Genomic DNA, 20,588 nt, shown 5'->3' on the forward strand with positions numbered 1-20,588 from the left:
AAGTCATGAACAGCATAAAGATGAGGATTTAATGCAACATATTTGATTTGCTGCTCCAGCTACTAGACCATTATACTCTTTTTTTTTTTTTTTTTTTTTTGTCTTCTCCCATTATATTATTTCTTTGTGTTCAGGAAAACTTTCCTGCAACCGGGTAACAATTTGCACTTAATTTGATTATTAATGCTTGTACCTATTTATTGAGATATTGTGCTCTTCTATTGGGCGCAGGTCGGAACCAAAAGAGCCAATACAACTCGTGAAGACCGGTTTGGAAACACCTGATTTAGATACTATACCTGTGCTCAACTGCGTGTAATTGCCTGTATCATCAAGTTATAAAAATACAATTAATCCTGCTGCATATTACCTGTTACACTTTAAAATCTGACTTGTTTGAATGGAAAAGATCTATCTTATTTTGAAAAACAGGCAAAAATGTAACAAAAAAAGAAACTCAAGCTATCCTTGTTCTTTCCCTCCCCCTCGCTCTCTCTCCTCTCTCTCTCCTCTCTCCCTCTCCCCACCCCCTTTCTCACTCCCTCTCTTGGTCTCTATCCCTCTCCTCCCCACTTCTCTCTCACTCTCTCTCTCTCTCCCCTCTCTTGATCTCACCCCCCATCAGTCCATGCCTGCCTCACTCACCTTTCTCTCCCCCCACAGTAACCAACACACCAAAGACAAGTTGCTGAGCTTTCCCGTCGCTACATCTTTGAGTGGGCTTTCGCCACAAGAGGACAGATAACATTTTTGCCGGTGGCTGGTGGATAAGGTGCTTATGAACTATTTTCACCTTGTATTTCACTCTTCTGAAAGCCAGGGACACACATTCCTGGACTAAGGTGGCTCAGGTTGCTTAAATATTTCTTCACCTAAAGTGTCCCTTAACCTTCACCAGCTGACACCTTTCCTGGCAGACACCTGGGGTGCCGGGCCTGAGGCTAAACTAAAGTGAAAGAAGAGGGAGAGAGTTAGACTGACTGCCTGAAGGACTGTGACATATTCCTGAGTTCAAACTGTGGATACCTGAGACATGGAGGTCGATGGCACTAAGTGGAAACTTACAGTGCTCTCAGTTACCTACCTGTGGTGGTTGTCAGGTAAGCCAAATTCTTATTTTAACATTTTACATTATATCCAGAGCCAAATGTCAAGGTGTTTCCTTTCCTATATGCCTATAAATTATGGATGCCCTTCACTTGCTTTTCCGTTATCCATTCAACTCATCAGTTTCTCTACATTTCACATTAGAAAAACAGTGCCTGTCATTTAGTCCTTTTGTAAAAGATGAATATCCACTTATAGTTATTAATCATAAGAAATAATTCACTCATTAAAATAGATTTTATTTTTCCTGGGGATGCCAGAGGTTAAATGAGTGTAGGCCTGGTTTAGCTCTTTTTCGGTAAAAACACCATGTTGCATTTATTTAGGATTCCGAACAAATGTGTGTGTTTCACAAGCTTGTCTTCAAAGAAAGTATAATCCTTTTATAACTTCTCTAACGTTGCCTGATCTATCCCAACGTTTTAAACCTCCTTCTTTTCCTCATCACTAAAGAGTATGCATAACCTACTTTACAACATCATTCTGATTTAGAATATTTGGGACATAGTACAGATGCTCAAACTTTTTTTTGAATTTTTGATGGAACGGCAAGCTATCTATTATTAATTCTGGTCAAAATTTGAAGAACGGCATGTGAGGAAATGATCATATACCCAATCTGCCTTGATGTTTCCTATATAGTAAATCCCGGCTGTACTCAAATATGTGTATTAATACATCACAAGTGGTATTGTATTTTTGGTTTGTTTGTTTTTTTATCCTAAGATAGACTGATAGAGTGATTTGGAGAATGTTGCTTTTCCTTTTTTTTAACGACAACATCAGACAACAAGGCCACTAACACAATTTCACAAAAGGTGTGTATATGTATATATATATATATGATATGTATCACATTTGTCAATTCTCTTTTGTCCGCGGAAACTTTGTCCATCTATCCACTGTTGCCAAAACAATCTCATGAGCTAATGTCAATAATCTCAGGCTGTTTTGCTCCTCCCCCTGGGGAAGTGAAAGCATATCACCTGAAAATGCTACCTGAAGACTTTTCCCACCACCATGATGATTCCATTATCTAAATCCCCTCTAGGCTTTTTGTAGGCGCAATTTACTCAAGGATTATTCTGGTCATTCAGGAGGTCGTGATTCAGTGTTCGAACACAACAGAATATTCGAGCCACAGTAGCTGACCTTGACAATCAGTTGTCCTGCAGGTGTGTCCTGAAGTCAGTGGGCCAGGATCCATGGAGGAAACACTAATGAATAGCTGACTTTTTTTAACAGGAAGGCTCAGTGCTCTTTAAGTCCTTGTTGTTGACATGCACATTATAGCAGGAAGTGAGCAAATGTCCTGCAACATACAAGATAAGACCTCAGTCTATATGTTTTTCCCCTAAAATCTAAAAATTGGGGGCTATTGATTGATAAATAGATGTATTCACAACTTCTTTGTCACACTCGAAAATACAACTCCACGTATTCAGTTTGAAATCGGTCAATACAATTCATTCTAGAATGCTGAGAAATTTCCCCTTTGTTAAGGGAAATATTAATTTTTTCGTGGTTAAACAAAGAGTTTATGAGGTGGGTAAGTGTTTAGCATGTCGGCCTCACAGTGGTAGAGCTAAGTTCAAATCCAGTTCGGTCCACTTGTGTGGAGTTTGCATGCTCTCCTGTTTGGACACCCTTCTATTGGTGGCCAACCAATCGCGGGGCACGATGAGATGGACAACCATTCACGCTCTCACTTGTACCTAGGGGCAATTTATAGTGTCCAACCAGCCTATCATGCATGTTTTTGGAATGTGGGAGGAACCCAGAGTACCTGGAGAAAACCCACACAAGCCCAGGGAGAACATGCAAACTCCACACAGGAGGACCGATCTGGATTCGAACCCAGGACCCCAGAACAGTGATGCCAACGCGCTAACCACTCATCTGTCGGGCGGCCAACTCTTGTATGATTATCGTTCTATTCCGGACACACCATCTGGCAAAAGAACATCTTCATTTGTTTTCCAGGTTGGTCGCACAATGGACTTTACTTATTTAACAAGGTCAATCCACACAAGCTTCAGAGGCTCTATTGGGATAAGGAGGGCACAGCCACGTTTGTACTGCAGATTTTCTGTGGCAACCCTCACTGATTCAGTACTGGGAGTGAGGGGGTAGTGAGTTATTTTTAGCTTTGTGTATTATTCTAAACACACTTGTAGGACACTGATCCCATACCCATTATAACTCAAAACGCCTACTTGTCATGGGTTCATATTCTGTGGCGAGTTGTAAACATGTGGTTTCCTGTTTCGCTCATTGTTGTTTCCCTGACAACAATCAATCGCTGAATATATTCTGTCCCCCAATGCTTTACCATCGAAAAGGTCATTGAATAATAAAGCTTATCCAACTTATGGCCTTATCGCTAATTGCCTATTTCTAAGAATAATACTAAATAGATGTGCAGCAGAGGCCCTTTTGACTTTGAACTTGGATTATTTCTGTTTGAAGCCTGCAGTCCCGATGCAGCTGGTGCAATTTTGATTTGAGCAAGGATTGTGGGATTTATTGTTACATACGTAATGACACGGAAATACAACAGTGCACCTTTTCTCTCCCTGTGGGGCAGTTTAGTCTTCAAAAATGGACTCACGTGCCAGTGTCTTTTGTAATCCTTTGTATTTATACTCATCAGCACTGTGCATAAGGCCGAGAAGAACAAGAACCTGTAGGGAGATTAGTGCAGGTTCACCCGTACAGTCACATTCATCACCAGTTCAAAATATTTCCAAATCCTCTTTATATTGCTTTTTATTGCAATTAACATGGGCTCAGACACCTTACTCCCATTTTTCACACCATAATTAATGTCCCATTTACTGGATTAACAATGTAATTATAATGCATGAGTGAGATGACATTATTAGAAGAATCCTCTTAAATAGTTTTTAAGCTTAAAAAGAATTTTCAGATCCACTATGTAAGATTAATTAATTCAACTCCATTTGAATATATTGTATAACAAAGTATTGGAAGAAATTGATGTGTACATTTATATACAGCTAAATTATTGCTATGCAGAAATCAATACAATTTTATCCCGAGGCAGGCATTCCCCAGATTGTTATAGATTATACTTCAAAGATTTGGGTACATTGTCAGCAAAGTTAGGCTGACAATTGGATTGAGAGTTTGGCACCTGCACCAACAGTATGACATATGCAGTATTTGTGGGTGATTGTTGATGATTGTCCTGTCTAATGTGACATCTCATCTCCATCCATGGAGGCAGAAGGAAAAAGGCTTCTCCTCAGAGGTCATGAGAAAGTTCCGACTTGACTTTCCCATTACTTGACTCTGGTTTTTGCACTCTCTTAAAGAGACAAACACTTCCTATCTTCTTTTATTTTGGAGTGCTCTTGCCATACAAGTAATTTCTGGTATTGTGAGCCCTATACATTATGCTATTTTAATCATCATTATTGAGTTCATTGGGAAAGATTGTAGTCCGGATCAGTTAGAGATACTATATTGTCGTCCAAAGAAAAACGCCACTTCAGTTTTGTGTTCAGCTATAAAACGTCAAGAAAGAAAACAGTTAGCATATAATATGTGCAAGTAGCAAATTCATATCATGTCATGATCTTTAAGTGTTAAAAGCGAACCCATTCATTCAGGGGGTAGAAGAAAGAAACCTTCCTGCCACATCCCAAAAACGTGCATGGTAAGCTTGTTGAACACTCTAAATTGCCCCAAGGTAGGAGTGTCAGCATGAATGGTTGTCCGTCCGTCTCCTTGTGCCCTGCGATTGGCCGGCCACCAATTCAGGTGTCCCCCTCCTGTTGCCCTCTGTTTTGGTTGTCTGCTCCTGTGTGGTTCTTAGTGAATCTGCTAGACAACTGCAGCACAGTCCCCGTGTATTTTTGTCACTCAGTCCCACCACAGCTGTAATCCCTCTCTTTCCCCCACCCCTCTCTCTCTCGCACTCGTACTCGTACTCGCATTTTCACTCTCACTTGCCTACTTGATTTCTTGCTATCACTCTCTGGGCTGGATATATAGATACTCATCCAGCACAGAAGACTTGTTGCGCTATTTACACTTGGTATTATTAATGAACTGAAACCTAGTCATTTGAAATTGAAAGACACTATTCAGCACTGCTTTGAGTGTGTTGGTTTTTGATCCATTCACAGCCAAAGAGCAGTAACATTTGGATTCCCTTTAAATGTGGCTCACTGCTAATCCATGACATGGTGAAAAAGAAACAGATTTGCTTGAGTCCTGCAGTTTGAGGCGCACAAAATATGCAGCAAAAGCAAGCACAACTCTAGGGGATGAATATGTGGCGATGATTAAGAGATTATAACTTTACACATATACATATATATATTTATTTATGTATTCATTTATTTGGCCAACGAATTGCAGAGAAGATTTTCTTTTTTTTTCTTCAAAACTGGTTGAGTAAGCAACTGATCCAAGCTGTCTGTGCCTTGGACAGATGTTGCAACCAGAAGTCAACAACAACTGCCACCTCACATCCCTTCAGACCTGTAGTTAATAGAGCCTGCGACAGACGGGAATTGAGGGCACTCACTGGCTTAGACAAGATAGGCTATGTTCAATTACTTTTTCTTGAGGTATTCATTCTCGGTGGGGGAAGGGGTTAGGGACTAATGCCCTGATGACATTAAAGACATGAATATTACTGTTAAATTGTAAAAAGTTCCCAATATTGTTCCCAATATTCAAGCCAATACTGTATGTAAAAGCTGTACATTTTTCAGATCCCATCTATGTTTAGCCTTTAGATAGACTACTAAGTTTGCTTCCAAAGAGTTATGTAGAAATTGAAAAACCAAAAAGTCACTTTGCATATTTCCTGCCACAACTCTGCCTCACTTTTGGGTCCAAGTGGACCATTCCACAGTAGTAGATCACGCATCTAAATTCACTTTAGTCCATTTTCTCTACCAGCTTTCATTTATATTTCTGCACACACAAAACCATTTCTCTGTCTTTTATCAGCATGATTACCTACCTTCCCCCTCTTGTCACTTTGTGTGTCGCTCTTCCCTTTCTTTTGGGCTCCTTCTCCCCGTCATCAACTCGATCCAATCTCTCCTGAGGGCGGCAGCTCCCCTATTTCATTAGCATCAGTGTCTCAGGTCAGCCAGCAGGAGTAGAGCAGAGAGGGCTTTGTTGCATTAGCATTGGGAATATTTTTTTTCCTCCAACCTTAAAGATGATTTAGTTATTATTCGGCGTACATGTCATTGTCCATACCGACTTGGGTTGATAACTTCCTGATGTAAAAAAGAAACACCTCATTGGCAGAGCCAGTCGCCTCAATAACCTTGCTTGTTCTTCTCAGAACATAATTCCTTTATTCATTGGGGGGAATGGGGGGTGCTGGAGCTTATCCCAGCTGACTAGGGCTTCTGGAATTGGTGGCCAGCCAATCGCAGGGCAGAAGGTGATGGACAACCATAAACGCTTACACTCGTGTAGAGGCAATTTAGAGTGTTTAACCAAACTACTATGCACGTTTTTGGTATGTGGGAGGAAACCGGAGTACCTGTAGAAAATCCAATTTGGGGAGAACGTGTGAATTTGACACAGTGAGAACCCACTTGAAATCGAACTCTTGACCCCAGAGCCGATAGTGCGATGCGTTAACCACTTTCAACCGTTAGAAAATGTGGATATCAATTCATTCTAAAGCAGCAGTTCATTTTGTCTTCCAGTAAATCCCTTTTCTTGCTAAATGCTATTATTTTTCTTACATTCAATTCATATTGAGCGACATATGGTATTAACAACAATGGATCACAGTAGACTATTGTGTCCATAACAATGAAACATAAACTGGATGTAACTGCAAGACAGGAATGTGCTCAGGACAGGAAATAATGACTAAAATAGAATAATAGTCATTGCTGTAGTGACTTCGCCTCTACTGTATGCAATGTGACAGGAAAAACAAACTAGATATTCTCCGCTACTGGTTTGTATGTTGACTGTACAACTACAAGGTATATAAAAAGGCACAGAAAGCTTCAATTATCTTGACTTGCGCACATTTGAAGAGGCAGAATTCTCTCCGCTGAATGCTAAACAGGATCTATCAGGATTACTTTTAGGTTTGAACTCTAGCTGGTTGCTGACTGTTACAGATTTGGGAACTTGGAAAAAGGCTGGCCACCTGCAGCTCAAAATTAAGGATTTTGTCAGCATTTCTTGAAGCCTTCTTACAGTAGAAAAGTGTCTGTTTTTGCAGTCAGATACTTCCATGTATGCAATATCAAGTAAATACCATATTAAGATGATGCTCCCCATCATTTAAACCCCGGTGTTTACTATAATTCTTTACTATTAGATATACTATATATAAATGAATGCATTTGTGCATTACATTTCTGGGGAACTAACTGTTTTGATATAATAATCCCGTAAATAAGTAAGCTCATTTGCCTCCAGTATACAACAGTCTAGTCCACTTTTCATCTTTAGTCAACTGAGACCTCCGCAATTTTTGTAAGAATGCGCAGTATGGATAATATTTGTGAAGCTAGTGTTCTAAATTTTAGAAAATTCACTGAGTGTACTAGTACACTCGGAAACACAAATGTGTTATTAGACCCTGAATTCACCAAAGTGGCAAAGTCTCATTGATTTTTTCATTATTACTCATTAGTGACTGGTCATTACATTCAAAGATTTTTTTTTAATTTGCTCTTTGCCTAATGGGTTCCATTAACCTGAAAAGTCCATAGTTCCCTTTTTTTTGGTCCAACCATGTTTAGTCCAGACTATTTTGGTGCGGTTCATTTTCATTGTTCCCAAACATGCAGCCTGGTGGTCAGGTTTTGGGTTCGTATTCACACCAGCCCAACAGACTTTTTAGGTTTGTTCCAGACCAAACAGGGCCAGTGTGAATACACCTCAATTCTAATTAGTACTCACTTGTTGTACTGTTTTTTTCAATGCTGCATTAACTTTGAAAATGACCTCTTGATGTCAACTTGTCAAACATCAAGGCAATAGTTCATTTAGTTCTCTATTTCTGTACTATCCTCATTACAATTTTCTTGGGAATACACTGTAAATGTGACTCAGATGGGGAAAAAAAAGATCAAATGAGAAAAAGATGAGGTGTTTGGAGTAGGCTATTACTTGAGGGCATGACGCACTTACATTCACTTATGCAGATATACACTTACACACAAAAGCCCTATTAAGTATCCCCATCACGCTGTCATATGAAATGAAAATCCTCATTTCAATGCAACATGCTTTACTTTTGTCTCTTGGTCTACTTTAAATCCACCCCGTCACTGTTTTAATGACATTCTAAGACAACTCTGCAACACTCACCTCGAAGATTCACGACAAAAATGAAGCGAAATTTAAAAAAAAAACATTACACATTTCACCTAGGGCACACTCTTATTTTGACTGTTATTCATGAAACCATTTACCGTACTCGAAAACTACTTTAGTGTCTCTTTTAAAAATGTGCAAGCTGAATACATAAATACTATAAGCAAGTGTTATCTTTCCCTTTAGTTCGTTCAATAAGTCCCTAGCTAAACCTAAATGCTTTTATTGGACCAGAAAAAAGATGTAATGAGCACAAACTGAGATTAGCAAAACTACATTAGTGATTCTAGAAATAAAAGAGTCAGAAAAAAGGCAGTCATTTCAAAGTAAAGTCAATGGGTGACATAGAAAGAGGGAGGACAAGAAGCAAGTAAAATGAAGAGTGTATCAGATATTTGGGCCGGAGATTTGACTGTTTAATCGAGTCGCGGAGGATTAGAGCAGGATTATGAGGAATTGTGACACTGCAGCAAATTAGCTGTGTATTTTTAAAATGAGAAGAGAACGAAGCCTAAGTACATGACCAGACAGGACTGTGGAATATTGGAGATTTTGCATTACAATTTGTATCATACTTCCACACTTACCCAGAACAGAAGATGAATGTATACATTTGTATTAGTATTTTATTTCTTTTGCTATCCAGTGTACTGCATGTATGTGGGTCCATCTTTTACATGGTCAAGACCACCTGAATAGTTTTTGTTCATTCTACATCTTTGCACCCCCTCACTCTCCCACCTGCCTGTAACACCAAAAATAATACAAAATGTACGGACGTTTTGGTTATGTCTTATTAATGTCTTAAAATGTGCCACAAAGGATAGGTTGCTTACATAAGAGCTCATTTCTATCCAGTTGTTGCACCTTCGACTTTAATCCCTGCTACATTGCTTGAAGTTGATTCGCTCACAGCCCCTCAAGTCGGCCTGTGTCCACACGAATCACAGGACATGTACAATGACCCGGCCTGCACGCTTCCTACCTCAGTGCTCAGCAGACCTCGCTAACAGAATGGTGACATCTTCTCATATTAGCACACGGTCTGAAGCACACACACTTCACCGAAGGAATTGTGTTTTTTTGCAGCTGTGCCACAGCAACTTATTTACCACTTGACAAATATCTGTGTTTATTTGTTGTTCTTAACCCCTTTCTCATTTTTTTTGGTTGCTGTGAGCCAGAAGACAGGGAAGAAAAAGTTTGGGAAAGTTAAAAAAAACAAAATCACAGCTTTTTTTTATATGCTTTGGGCTGCTGCACGAAAGCTGATGTGATGGCTTAGGGACTGAGTGCAAATAACTGGAATAGTCTGCCTTCTTTTTTAGTTATGGAGCCAAAAAGGACACAGTGGCTATGGTATGGCATTTATGTAAGCACTCTTAGCCTTTGATTTTTAGGGTGGGCCAGAAAGCAGTGATATCACTTGATTTTATGTTGTGACGACAGCAAGTGACCTTTAAAACCCACTTTACAGTATTTTCTTCAATGTTTTTTTTAATCCAAGTATTTTAAATGTATTATTAGTTTATGTAAAGTAGAAGAAAAAAATATATATATATCCAATCTACTAGTATAGAAAAGAAGATGAAGCCTTTCCTTTAATTGGAACTATTTTAATAATTATATAGTGTCAAGAATGCAGCTTTTATGAATAAAGCATAACCCCTCCCTCAATAACAAATAGCTGAAAAACATGATTGTTATCATGATTATCTTCTCTCAATTTAACCACACACTTGTATTATTATTAGTTTATGCAAAGTAGAAGAAAAATATATATATATCCAATCTACTAAAATAGAAAAGAAGATGAAGCCCTTCCTTTAATTGGAACTATTTTAAGAATTATATAGTGTCAAGAATGCAGCTTTTATGAATAAAGCATAACCCCACCCTGAATAACAAATAGCTGAAAAACATGATTGTTATCATGATTATCTTCTCTCAATTTAACCACACACTTGTATAAATCTCTGATTAATCACATTTTATGAATGTGCATTGACTTGATCTTTGTTTTAGTTTATCATTGTTATTATTTTAGGTTCAAAGCCTTGTGATAGAGAAAGTGCCTTTATGTTGTCAGATATGTAAACATTTACATTAGATATCTCACCTACTATTGCAACAGTCACTCAGATCTAAAGACAGGAGGAACCTTGTTTGTGTTACTTACTGTATCTATACTGGAATTTCAACATCATTTAGTTGTTTAATGTCTCTTCAATTCATCTTATCTCAAGGGATGAGGCAGATCAAGTGCAACAACTTTCCAAGACCAACAGGATATCACTATCATAATTGTCTGTCATGTTTGTTGACAGAATTCTCTCTTGGGATGCACATTGCTGTTTGGCCACTGATCATTTTGAAGGGACACGAGCAAACAGTTCTTAGTATTGCCCTTATTGCCGAGGAAAGGGACAGCAATACCTTGGAGGGACCGGAGCACCAACTTCAGTCGAGGGTTATAGAGTCTTGCATTATGCATGTTGGTTGTTATTTTCATCACAGGAGGTTGCCAGGCGTCATTTTCATTCCTGCCCTGTCAGCACATATTGCAATGTTCACAGATTGCTATCTGTGGCCTATCTAACCTTATTCCCCACATTTCCACTAAAGCCACATAGAGTTACCCTGGAAATGGACCGAGTAGACCAATTGGATTCCATTAGCTGGACCAGTCCCCAAAGTAGTATGGATCCTATTCTGATGGTGACTTAAGTTGAGATGGTTGTTGTTCCCACTTGCCATTAGGCCACTCAGGAAAATGAGAGTGAGAAAGTGGCCCTACTCAGGAGTCTATGCATTATTTCACACTGCAAGTGACAGGCCAGCACATAGACAGAAATACTAACAGACACTTTGGGTTTCAGCCAGGTGTATGCGTGTGCTTGTTTTTTTTTTCTCCTCCCTCTTTGTCACTGGGCTGTGAAAATCCAAAGCATACAGTTTGCTTAGCTGCCAAATGATACAAATTCCAATGGAATAGAATTTACTATGTCCATCAATATAAGTGCTTTCTTTGAGCTTTATTGTATGGACCAAATTTTAGTGGCTTTTCAATAACTAGGTGTTTTCAGCAAGGCCGAAAATTCTCATCAAAGCTTCAAATGTTGTTCTTAGAATGTTTGGTATTGATTGAAATATAAAAGGCACATGACCGAGCGCTTAACAATGCTTTCAAGAAAGCAACTCAGGTTTGATGTTGTTTAGCGCTTGGGCACCATAAAGTAGCAATTTCATTTTTTTTTTACACCTAATCCCTCTCTTCTCTCTATAATGATAGTGACAAACATTGTTGATAGTGTAGATGTTGCGGTGTGTTTGTGTCTTCATGCAAGCTACCTTTTGTGTGTGTGTTTGCGTGTTAGATCCCAGCCAACTTCCTCTTTCCTTCCTGACATTCCACTTCCCGTCACGGCAGTCTGGGGGACTCAGATAAGGCCTTGCAGAACATTCTATTTCCTGGTTATTCCTAGCACTGAATCCCTCTGATAACTATTTTACGACAAAATCTGTCTTGTGTACATCTAAATGTAAAAGCAGTTTTTACATCATAGTAGTAAAAAAGTGATAGAATGTAACATTGATTTGGGAGTGTTGTTATGTTGATTGAATATATGTGACATTTAAAGTTGGGGATTTATTTTTAGCTTATTTTTATTCGTCATTCATTGACTAATTTGCGATTGAAGTTTGTTGTGCTTGTTAGAATAACTAATGGACTCTTTCGATAAATCTGAGTAACACAGGAACGTATTGTTCATTGGAAAATGAACAAGGGAAATGACTACTGGCCAGAAAATGCTACCAAAGTTATGGCCATATCTCTGCAGGTGACAAAGTACAAAAAAAAAATGTAGCGTGACAAAATCTAACAACAATGTCGGGCGCGTACAACAGCAAGCAAGACAATAGTCTAATGACAGTAGTTGGAAAAGCAACAGCTGTTCTTGTCTCTTTGGGAATCCATACCTTTAGTACTCCCATTGAACGCTTGATAGGATTAGTAGTAGTGTCGGGGCTTAAAGCAGAGAGGCCTTGCACCTTTGTCGTCCAAACCAATCAAGTCGAGTGCAGTTAAGATTAGAAGTAACGCTGCTATGCCATCAACTTTGTCTGCGCACTTTATTATCTAGAGTAGCCACGTAAAGTAAGGTTGGAATTCTTCCATTCATTTCTCAGAACACTTAAAACAATACAGACGTGATTGTGGAAAATGTTCATTCCCTGTAAATCTCTTTTGATGCAGATTTCTTTTTTTTTTTTAATTTACCCACCATTGTAGATTTTGTCAAATCTTACCAGAAAAAAATATCTGACAATATACTTTATATAAGCATTGTCTTGCGTTTTAGTATTTGCACATATATGTGCATGTGTCTGTGCATGTGGTTGTTTGGGTTGAATGTGCGAGTGATTCTAAATTAATTCTCAACATACTCTATGCTTGTGCCTTTTCTGGAATGAATCAGATTAATGCAGTGGGTCTTGCAAGATACGGGTCAGGCCAAGGTTGAATATCTATCACGTAATGTTCTGGATGCCTTTTTTTTTTTTATTCTTTTTTTTTTTTTTTTTTTAGGTATGAAATAATTACAAAAACAAGATTCAGAAAAGAAGCCCCATTTAGTTTTGTTCCCTGAAGTGTAACATACAGATAGTTAGTTATAAAAGATGCATTGCAGCCAGCTGCTTTGCATGATGCAAGAACACAATTGGGAGGGACGGGATTGCTCAACACCCTCAGTGTTCCCTTATGATGAAATATTTTTGTTCTGACAATGTGAATTTGTTGCCATAAATGTACTTTTAAAGTCTCGGGTTTAATAGTAATAAGCAGTTTCAAGGCACAGCGAATAGTACGATCATATATCATTTGAATGTTGTTTTGTAGACATTGTATTGATATCTTGGATCGTATTCAAGTAAAAACTAACGGAAGTCCATTTGAAACTAGAGTCAAGAAGATCATGATGCCCTATTTGCTGTGATATATTATCTAAGTAACCCATTTGTTGTTTCCATCTTTGTTTACTTAATACCTCAAATTTACATGTCATATAAGAGCCTTACTGTGTAACTCTGGCAAAAAAAAAAAATGCTAAAAGCTTCCCCAGGAAGTCATACACCCACTCCACCCATATTTTGCTGATCCAAACTGGTACTTTCAAACAACACAAATAATGCCTTATCTGCAGCGAGACCCTAGAAGTAAACAGGGTCAATTGAATGCCATTCTTCATCATGAGATTATGCATAATGAAATGCCCACACCCAAACATTACTTTCATCAAGGAGAATAACACTTTGTTGGGCCTTCTTGCCATACATGGGAGCACTGAGCATTTCCGTGTACACTTGACTCTATGTTAATTCACTCAACAGAGAAATATGATGACAGTTTAACCTCATTCTCAGCGCTGACAATCACAAAGTTACAGGGGAAGACGAGATTGGTTTCACAAAAAACACACTTTTTTCAATAGATTTTTTTCCCGTAGAAAAGTTCTTATACGGCATACACAATTTGAAATGATAAAAGAAAAACCTATAGGCTGATAGGCATGGGATATCATTTTGGCTATGTCCAATGCCTCTGCAAAATGAATGGTCATCTGTAGACATGACTGAACTATATATCATCAGCAGTTGAAATACGACTCCACCTTTTCATCAAATCAAACAAAAGGCACAAACTCAATGACGGGTAATAAAAACAAACTAGCTTCTGTATACCACACGCAAAGCTATCAGTTGCTTTTTTGGGAGGAAACTGGAGTGACCAGAGAAAACATGCACAAAACAGGAAACTACACACAGGAAGAGACAAACCCTGGATCTCAGAACCGCAAGGTCGACGCCCTAACAACTCACCCACTGGGCCTTCCAGTGAATTACTTTATATTATAAAAATAGGTGAGACAGTTTTAAATTAGGAGATTTTCCGAGGGTGGGTGCCTTGAGTTTGTGTAATGCAAAAGATTGTGGGAATGATCTGCCAAGAAGTCATACATTGTCATATTCTTAGAGAAATCATAATATATTATGAGATTCAAGTCATTTTTATACAATGTGAATGGTTTCACAGGCTTCAACTTTTGTTGATTTGAATTGAGCACAAAGCTGCTTCTTGAATGAATTAGTAGTACTAAGAAATGTTTTAGCTGGTGGTGTGCCAGTGGGGGAAAAAAATGTGCGACAGCTCAAAAAAAAAGGTTGTTCTATATTGTTGACACTTGCTCAGCACTTAATTAAGGCGATTATCTTGGGAGCTCAGCCTACACATTGACTCCCCACTCTCACTGATCTGCTTCCTTTTTCTCCACAGTGGCCATGAAACTGATACCTACACCTACTCTCTTCAGATCTCTTTCCATGGGGCATTGTTGCACTTCTTTTCACTTGGCCTTCATCTAGCCTAATATAGGTTATATAGGAGCAATTGAGATGCCGGTGCCACGCAAATCCTTTAATTGTGCAGAGGAATTACACTATATAAAGATACAAAATTTCACTACTATCATATTCATACAGCAATATTATTATATATCAAATAATAATACATATATATATATATATATATATATATATATATATATATATATATATATATATATATATATATATATATATATATATATATATATATATATATATATATATATATATATATATATATATATATATATATATATATATATATATATATATATATATATATATATATATATATATATATATATATATATATATATATATATATATATATATATATTTGAGATATACAGTGTTCCCTCGGTACTTAGCGCTTCAGCTATCGCGGACTCAGAGCTTCGCGGATTTTTATCAAGAAAAAATAATAAAAATTTAGAGATATTAAATTAAAATTATAAATTACATCATTTTACAAGAGGTGGAAACAAAATATTGAATAAAAATTAGTAATTGCATCAAAAAAAGGCCAAAAAAGTGGTCAATAACATGGTGAGAGTTCAGGAATCGCATTGATGACGTCATGGCCGTTTACAGGCGCATCTTCACCGCCCAAAAAAACAATGTTCACAACTCCCAATAACGATGTTTCTTACGTGCAAAAAAACTGAAGAAGGTCCTCCATCCGGACTACTATGATGTTTTTACTTGGTGGTGCTTTTGTGCACGTGTTACACGTTTCTTTAAGCATTTCTGAAGGGGCACGCCTACTTCACGAAAACGCAGCTATTGCGGGGGGTCCCGGTCCCCATCAACCGCGATAAGCGAGGGAAAACTGTACATATCATTATTCTATACATAGAAATACAATGCCCAACTGCAAACCAAACACTCATAACTGCCCACAAGACCAAAATTAATGTGCAAATTAGATTATCCATTATGACACGGTACTGTACGACAGTTTTTTTTTTTAGATGGAAAAGTTGATTTTACCCACAGAAGTTAATAATTATATATAATATAATAAACTCTGAGCACTATGTATTTTGAGTGGTTACTAAGTCTTCCTAACAGCTCTGATATCAATGCTTTAATTCTGGGCTTCCTAATCTAATCAATTGTTCACTCATGTGTTACTTTTCTTTCATTCTGTTTCCAGGGATTTGGGCAGAGATCCTAATGCCCCAAAGCCATGTGGATGTTCTGAAGGGTCAGATGGTGGTTTTGAAGGCTTCATACAATCCAGTGCCTGGCAGTGACCTGAGCACAAACACCATCCTCTGGAATCTTGTTACTAATAACTCTCAATTGGTAAGAAATTAGCTTTGACAAACATTTCAAAGCTATATTCATATATAACTTCAAATGTCTGAATTCCACTACTCCCCTTCATATTTGTTAATCAACTTTCAATGGTTTGGAAATGAGAAATATTTCAGTTTGATTACAGTTCTTGTCATTTAGTTTCTTTTTGCATGTTTATTTCAAATGTTGTCTATTGCGGTTGCCAAATTCGATGTCATTTTTTTTTGCCGGATGTAATTGTTAGAAACAAAAGTTTCATGTTCACTATCTTCTCATAAAATGAACATACAAGTTAGCAATACAGTCATGTTTGCTCCTTTTCTTGGTTTTCAGGTAATCTCTTACACAAAGAGCTCCATAAGCGTGGGGAGTTCCCAGTTTCAGGGCCGAGTTGGCTTCACTTCTCGCATGCCCTCTAGTGACGTTTCTCTGTACATCAACAACACCCAAGAGTCCGATTCCGGACGTTACCTCTGCCAAGTCATCAGACCACTCAACCAAGGCCTAACTGCTGAGCTCAGCCTGGATGTCAAAGGTCAGCAACAATCTAGGACTGAAAAATTAAAATAAATATAGTGTGTCTCATTATCCCCGTACTTTGCTCCTCAGTTCCCCCTGCTGTTCCAAAGTGCACTTTATCGGGGCAAGCGGTGCTGAAAGGAAACGTGACACTGAGCTGCAAGTCAAGCAGCGGGAAGCCCGTTCCCGTCTACAAATGGAGGCGAACCAGTCCAACCTCTGAGGTTTTCTTCTCACCCATGCTCAGTGAGTCAAACCCACACATGTCCACCCAGATACAATATTCATTGATTTATTTACTAAACCGTTTTATCCTTTACTGATCAATTTTAATGCATACAACTGTTGTGATAATATCAACTCAAAATGTTTTACTTTTGGAATTTTCTACCTCTTTCTTTCAGTTGATTTTTATCTTGATAAAATACACTGCATTGGATTATGAATCAATTATTTAATCTTATTACTTGGTTAATATCGTTTTAGATGAGAAGACAGGAAGCCTGAAGCTGAGCAACCTGAGTAGCAACATGTCTGGGAAGTATGTGTGCACTGCCAGCAATTCAGCCGGATCGGAAACATGTTTCGTCAATCTGGAGATATCCAATTGTGCGTAAATTCAAAATAAATGCATGAAAAATCTTTTTTTTCAGACATTTCGACCATTAGTTCAACATACATGAATGAACTTTTACTGTTGTTCAAAATGGACAGGTCACATTCTTCTATTTCATTTGCAGCCAATAGAGCTGGAGTTATTGCTGGTGCCACTGTGGGCACAGTGGTTGGATTCCTCTGCCTTTTACTCATTTGCATGTTTTTCCTGATGAAGAGAAAACGAGACAACGAAGACGACATGGCAAATGAAATCAAGTGAGTCCAATATTCTTTTTATTTCATCATACATTCAGCTTTGAGCTCATTTCAGTGGTGTGACTAAACAAATCAATTAGAAATGACTACTACTGAACATTGTGGAATAAACACCGCTTAACATGGAACTTCTGTCTCTTCCACCATTCAGAGAAGACGCTCAGGCTCCCAAACGTGTGTCCTGGGCAAAAAGCGGAATGGGTTCCGACATCATATCCAAGAACGGCACCTTATCCTCCATCGCTTCCAGCCCGCAACACAGAGACCCCGCGCAGCAACAAAACAACAACCACCACCACTTACAGCACTACCCACAGCGGCCTCCCTCCGACACCGCCTCCATCATCACAGCCACCGGCAGCATGGCCGGTTACCGTCCGTCTCGTGTCCATGGCGCCTCCAGCCCAACGCACAACAGCTACAACAACAACAGTAGCAGCGTATTACCCAGTGACCAGCCCATCTCTTTGAATCCCAATGGGGGGTCCCAACCCAGACCGGAGCGTTACGCTCAACTGCCACAGGCGCCAATGCTATCACAGACCTACAGCCATTCTCAGTTACACCTTCAAGTTGCTCCGCCACCCCCGCCACTTCCCTCCTCTACATTTTCAAGCGCCAACATTACCCGCATGGGTGGGGTGCCCATTATGGTGCCCGCACAAAACCAGGCTGGATCTCTCGTCTAACAACAGCCAATTTCTTGCAAATGTAACTTTTGGTCGGAGGATTTATTTGCAGCTCTTTTTAAATGGAAGGCTTACTTATTATTATCTAGCCATGAAGTCAATTAGCTCCAATTTTAAAGATTCTATGACTCACTCCTTGTAGTAAGCATATAATTTATAGATTGAAATATATCCATATATGTATATATATATTTTTTATTATTCTATTCTTCATGCACTCTATAGCCGTATTTCAGATTTTTGAATTGTTCATTGTTCAAGCTTTTTTATTGAACACTTTTTACATTTTTTTAATGCTCTTCAAATTCATATGCTTTAATTTGTTACACTTTGTTCCATCCCTTTTTTTTTACTTTTTGCTCACTATCACATTTAATAATTAACTTTGTATTTAGCTATACTTTAAGCGAGCACTATTTTGGGGTTGCCTAATTGTATCTTCTCAGAAACAAGATGTTACTTTTAAGGGTTATTAGTGAAATCAAATCAGCAGAGGTAGAATAAAGATTAGTAACTAAAGATGCTAAGCCACTAAATGAAAACACTAACACAAAGGAAGAAAGAAAAGCCTTACCATACTAATAGTTGTAAAAGACAAAATAATAAATACAACTGCTCACTTTTGGGAGCATGTGGTCCAGTGAATAAGTTGTTGGCCTCCCACCTCTGTAAACCTGGGTTCAAATCCTGGTTTGCTTTGCTTAGTAAGCTTACCAAACTTTTCCCACTTGAAGGTACAATAGAGTACTAAGTATGATCTGGGAGTGAAAAGAGACAAGACAACAAATACTACTGCTTAGTCCTGTAGAGTGGTGGCCCAGTGGATAAGTCATCAGTCTTCCACCTCTTTGGTCTTGGGTTCAAATCCTGGTGCAAGCAAAGGTTTTCCCACTATTATTCAGGTAAATGAAAGAGATAAAGTACAAGTACTACTGCTTTCTCCCATAGGGTGGTGGACCAGTGGATAAGTCATCGTTCTCCCACATCTGTGTACCTGGGTTCAAATCATAGTTCATGCAAAGATTTTCCCACTATTTTTCAGGTAAAAGAACAAGTACTAACTACAAGTACTACTGCTTTCTCCCACAGGGTGGTGGCCCAGTGGATAAGTCGTCAGTCTTCCACACCTGTGGACCTTGGTTCAAATCCAAGTGCAAGCCAAGATTTTCCCAATATTATTCAGTTAAAAGAATAAGTAATAATGTCTAAGTGTCTAACTAAATAATTCTTCAGCGGTGGATGAAGCATTTTGTCAAAAAAATGACTAAGTGTTTCACCCAATTTCCTTGGATAAAACGTTTCAACACCCATGTATAAGTGGGGCACGAGTTGGTGTAGTGGGTTGCACACTCGCCTTTGCACGGAGAGAACGTGAGTTCGCTTCCCGGTGTCGGCGGTTCACTGACCAAGCAAGCGGTCTCGGGTCGGCCGAAGGCCGACCCGAGAACGCCTTTCGCACAGACAGGTCCTTCAACTGTCTTCCGAACTGCCGAAGGCAGTTCGGAATATAACCTTTTGCTGAAAAGTATGACTAAGTGTTTAATATAAATTAAAAAGTTTTTTTCTTTTTTTTTTCCCTTCTTCTTATTCCATTGACCATTTCTTCTTTCCAAGTATTTTCAGCCAAATGACGGCAGCGAGAATCGAACCCAGGTCTCCCAGACGGGAGTCCAGTGATCTAACCTCTGCACTAACCAAGTGGCTTCACTTTTCTTTGTAATCATTTGAGTGTCTTGAGAAGAAGTCCACAGAAACAACTAAGTGAAAATGTGTCCCAGCCAGGAATCGAACCCAGGTCTCACAGGCGAAAGTCCGGTGAACAAACCTCTGCGCCAGCAAATGGTTTCAATTTCCTTTGTCATCATTTGAATGTCTTGAGTACAAATACACAGAAACAACTAAGGGAAAATGTTTCCAGGCCAGGATTTGAACCCCAGTCTCCCAGGTGGAAGTCAAGTGAACGAACCTCTGCGCCACAAATTGACATCACTTTCTTTTGTCATTATTGGAATGTCTTGACTACAAATACATATATGTGCTAATTTTTACCTTAGATCTCAGTTTCAAACATATATGTTCACTTGTATATTCCATTGTCATGTTAATAAAAATTATTTGGATGAAATTTCGAATAAATAATTTCAGTGGTCCAGTGCGAGTTGGTATTTGCTGTGTGCATATTTTATTTTTCTAACCACATGTTACTATTAGTAACATTTAGTAACGGTATAGTTGATTCTACCGTTCAATCCTCAATTCATTTGCTTAAATTTGAATATCTGTACGCAAAAGGTCAGGTTGTGGAGA

The 20,588-nt window shown here is 38.6% G+C and overlaps 1 protein-coding gene across 2 annotated transcripts; it reads left to right on the forward strand.

Moving 5' to 3' along the window:
- The first annotated feature begins 589 nt into the window (after positions 1 to 589).
- Positions 590 to 20,436, forward strand: esama (endothelial cell adhesion molecule a). 2 transcript variants are annotated; one of them, XM_077740335.1, is made up of 8 exons: positions 590 to 772; positions 899 to 1,100; positions 16,055 to 16,206; positions 16,534 to 16,735; positions 16,810 to 16,965; positions 17,206 to 17,328; positions 17,460 to 17,592; positions 17,744 to 20,436. In XM_077740335.1, exons 2-8 carry the CDS (start codon positions 1,034 to 1,036, stop codon positions 18,279 to 18,281), a joined length of 1,371 nt encoding a protein of 456 aa, XP_077596461.1. In that variant the 5' UTR covers positions 590 to 772; positions 899 to 1,033; the 3' UTR covers positions 18,282 to 20,436. The 2 variants fall into 2 exon arrangements, with proteins under 2 accessions (XP_077596461.1, XP_077596460.1); XM_077740334.1 differs by having other exon boundaries at positions 590 to 1,100.
- The last annotated feature ends 152 nt before the right edge of the window (positions 20,437 to 20,588 follow it).

This window comes from Stigmatopora nigra, chromosome 19 (assembly GCF_051989575.1).
Source record: "Stigmatopora nigra isolate UIUO_SnigA chromosome 19, RoL_Snig_1.1, whole genome shotgun sequence".
Lineage (NCBI taxonomy): Eukaryota > Metazoa > Chordata > Actinopteri > Syngnathiformes > Syngnathidae > Stigmatopora > Stigmatopora nigra.

Bases quoted from the DNA above. Each gene is read 5' to 3' on its own strand.
- esama (XM_077740334.1), top strand. From the start codon at position 1,034: ATGGAGGTCGATGGCACTAAGTGGAAACTTACAGTGCTCTCAGTTACC. The intron at 1,101-16,054 runs GTAAGCCAAATT...TTCTGTTTCCAG, and splicing joins CTACCTGTGGTGGTTGTCAG to GGATTTGGGCAGAGATCCTA. The intron at 17,329-17,459 runs GTGCGTAAATTC...TTTCATTTGCAG, and splicing joins CAATCTGGAGATATCCAATT to CCAATAGAGCTGGAGTTATT.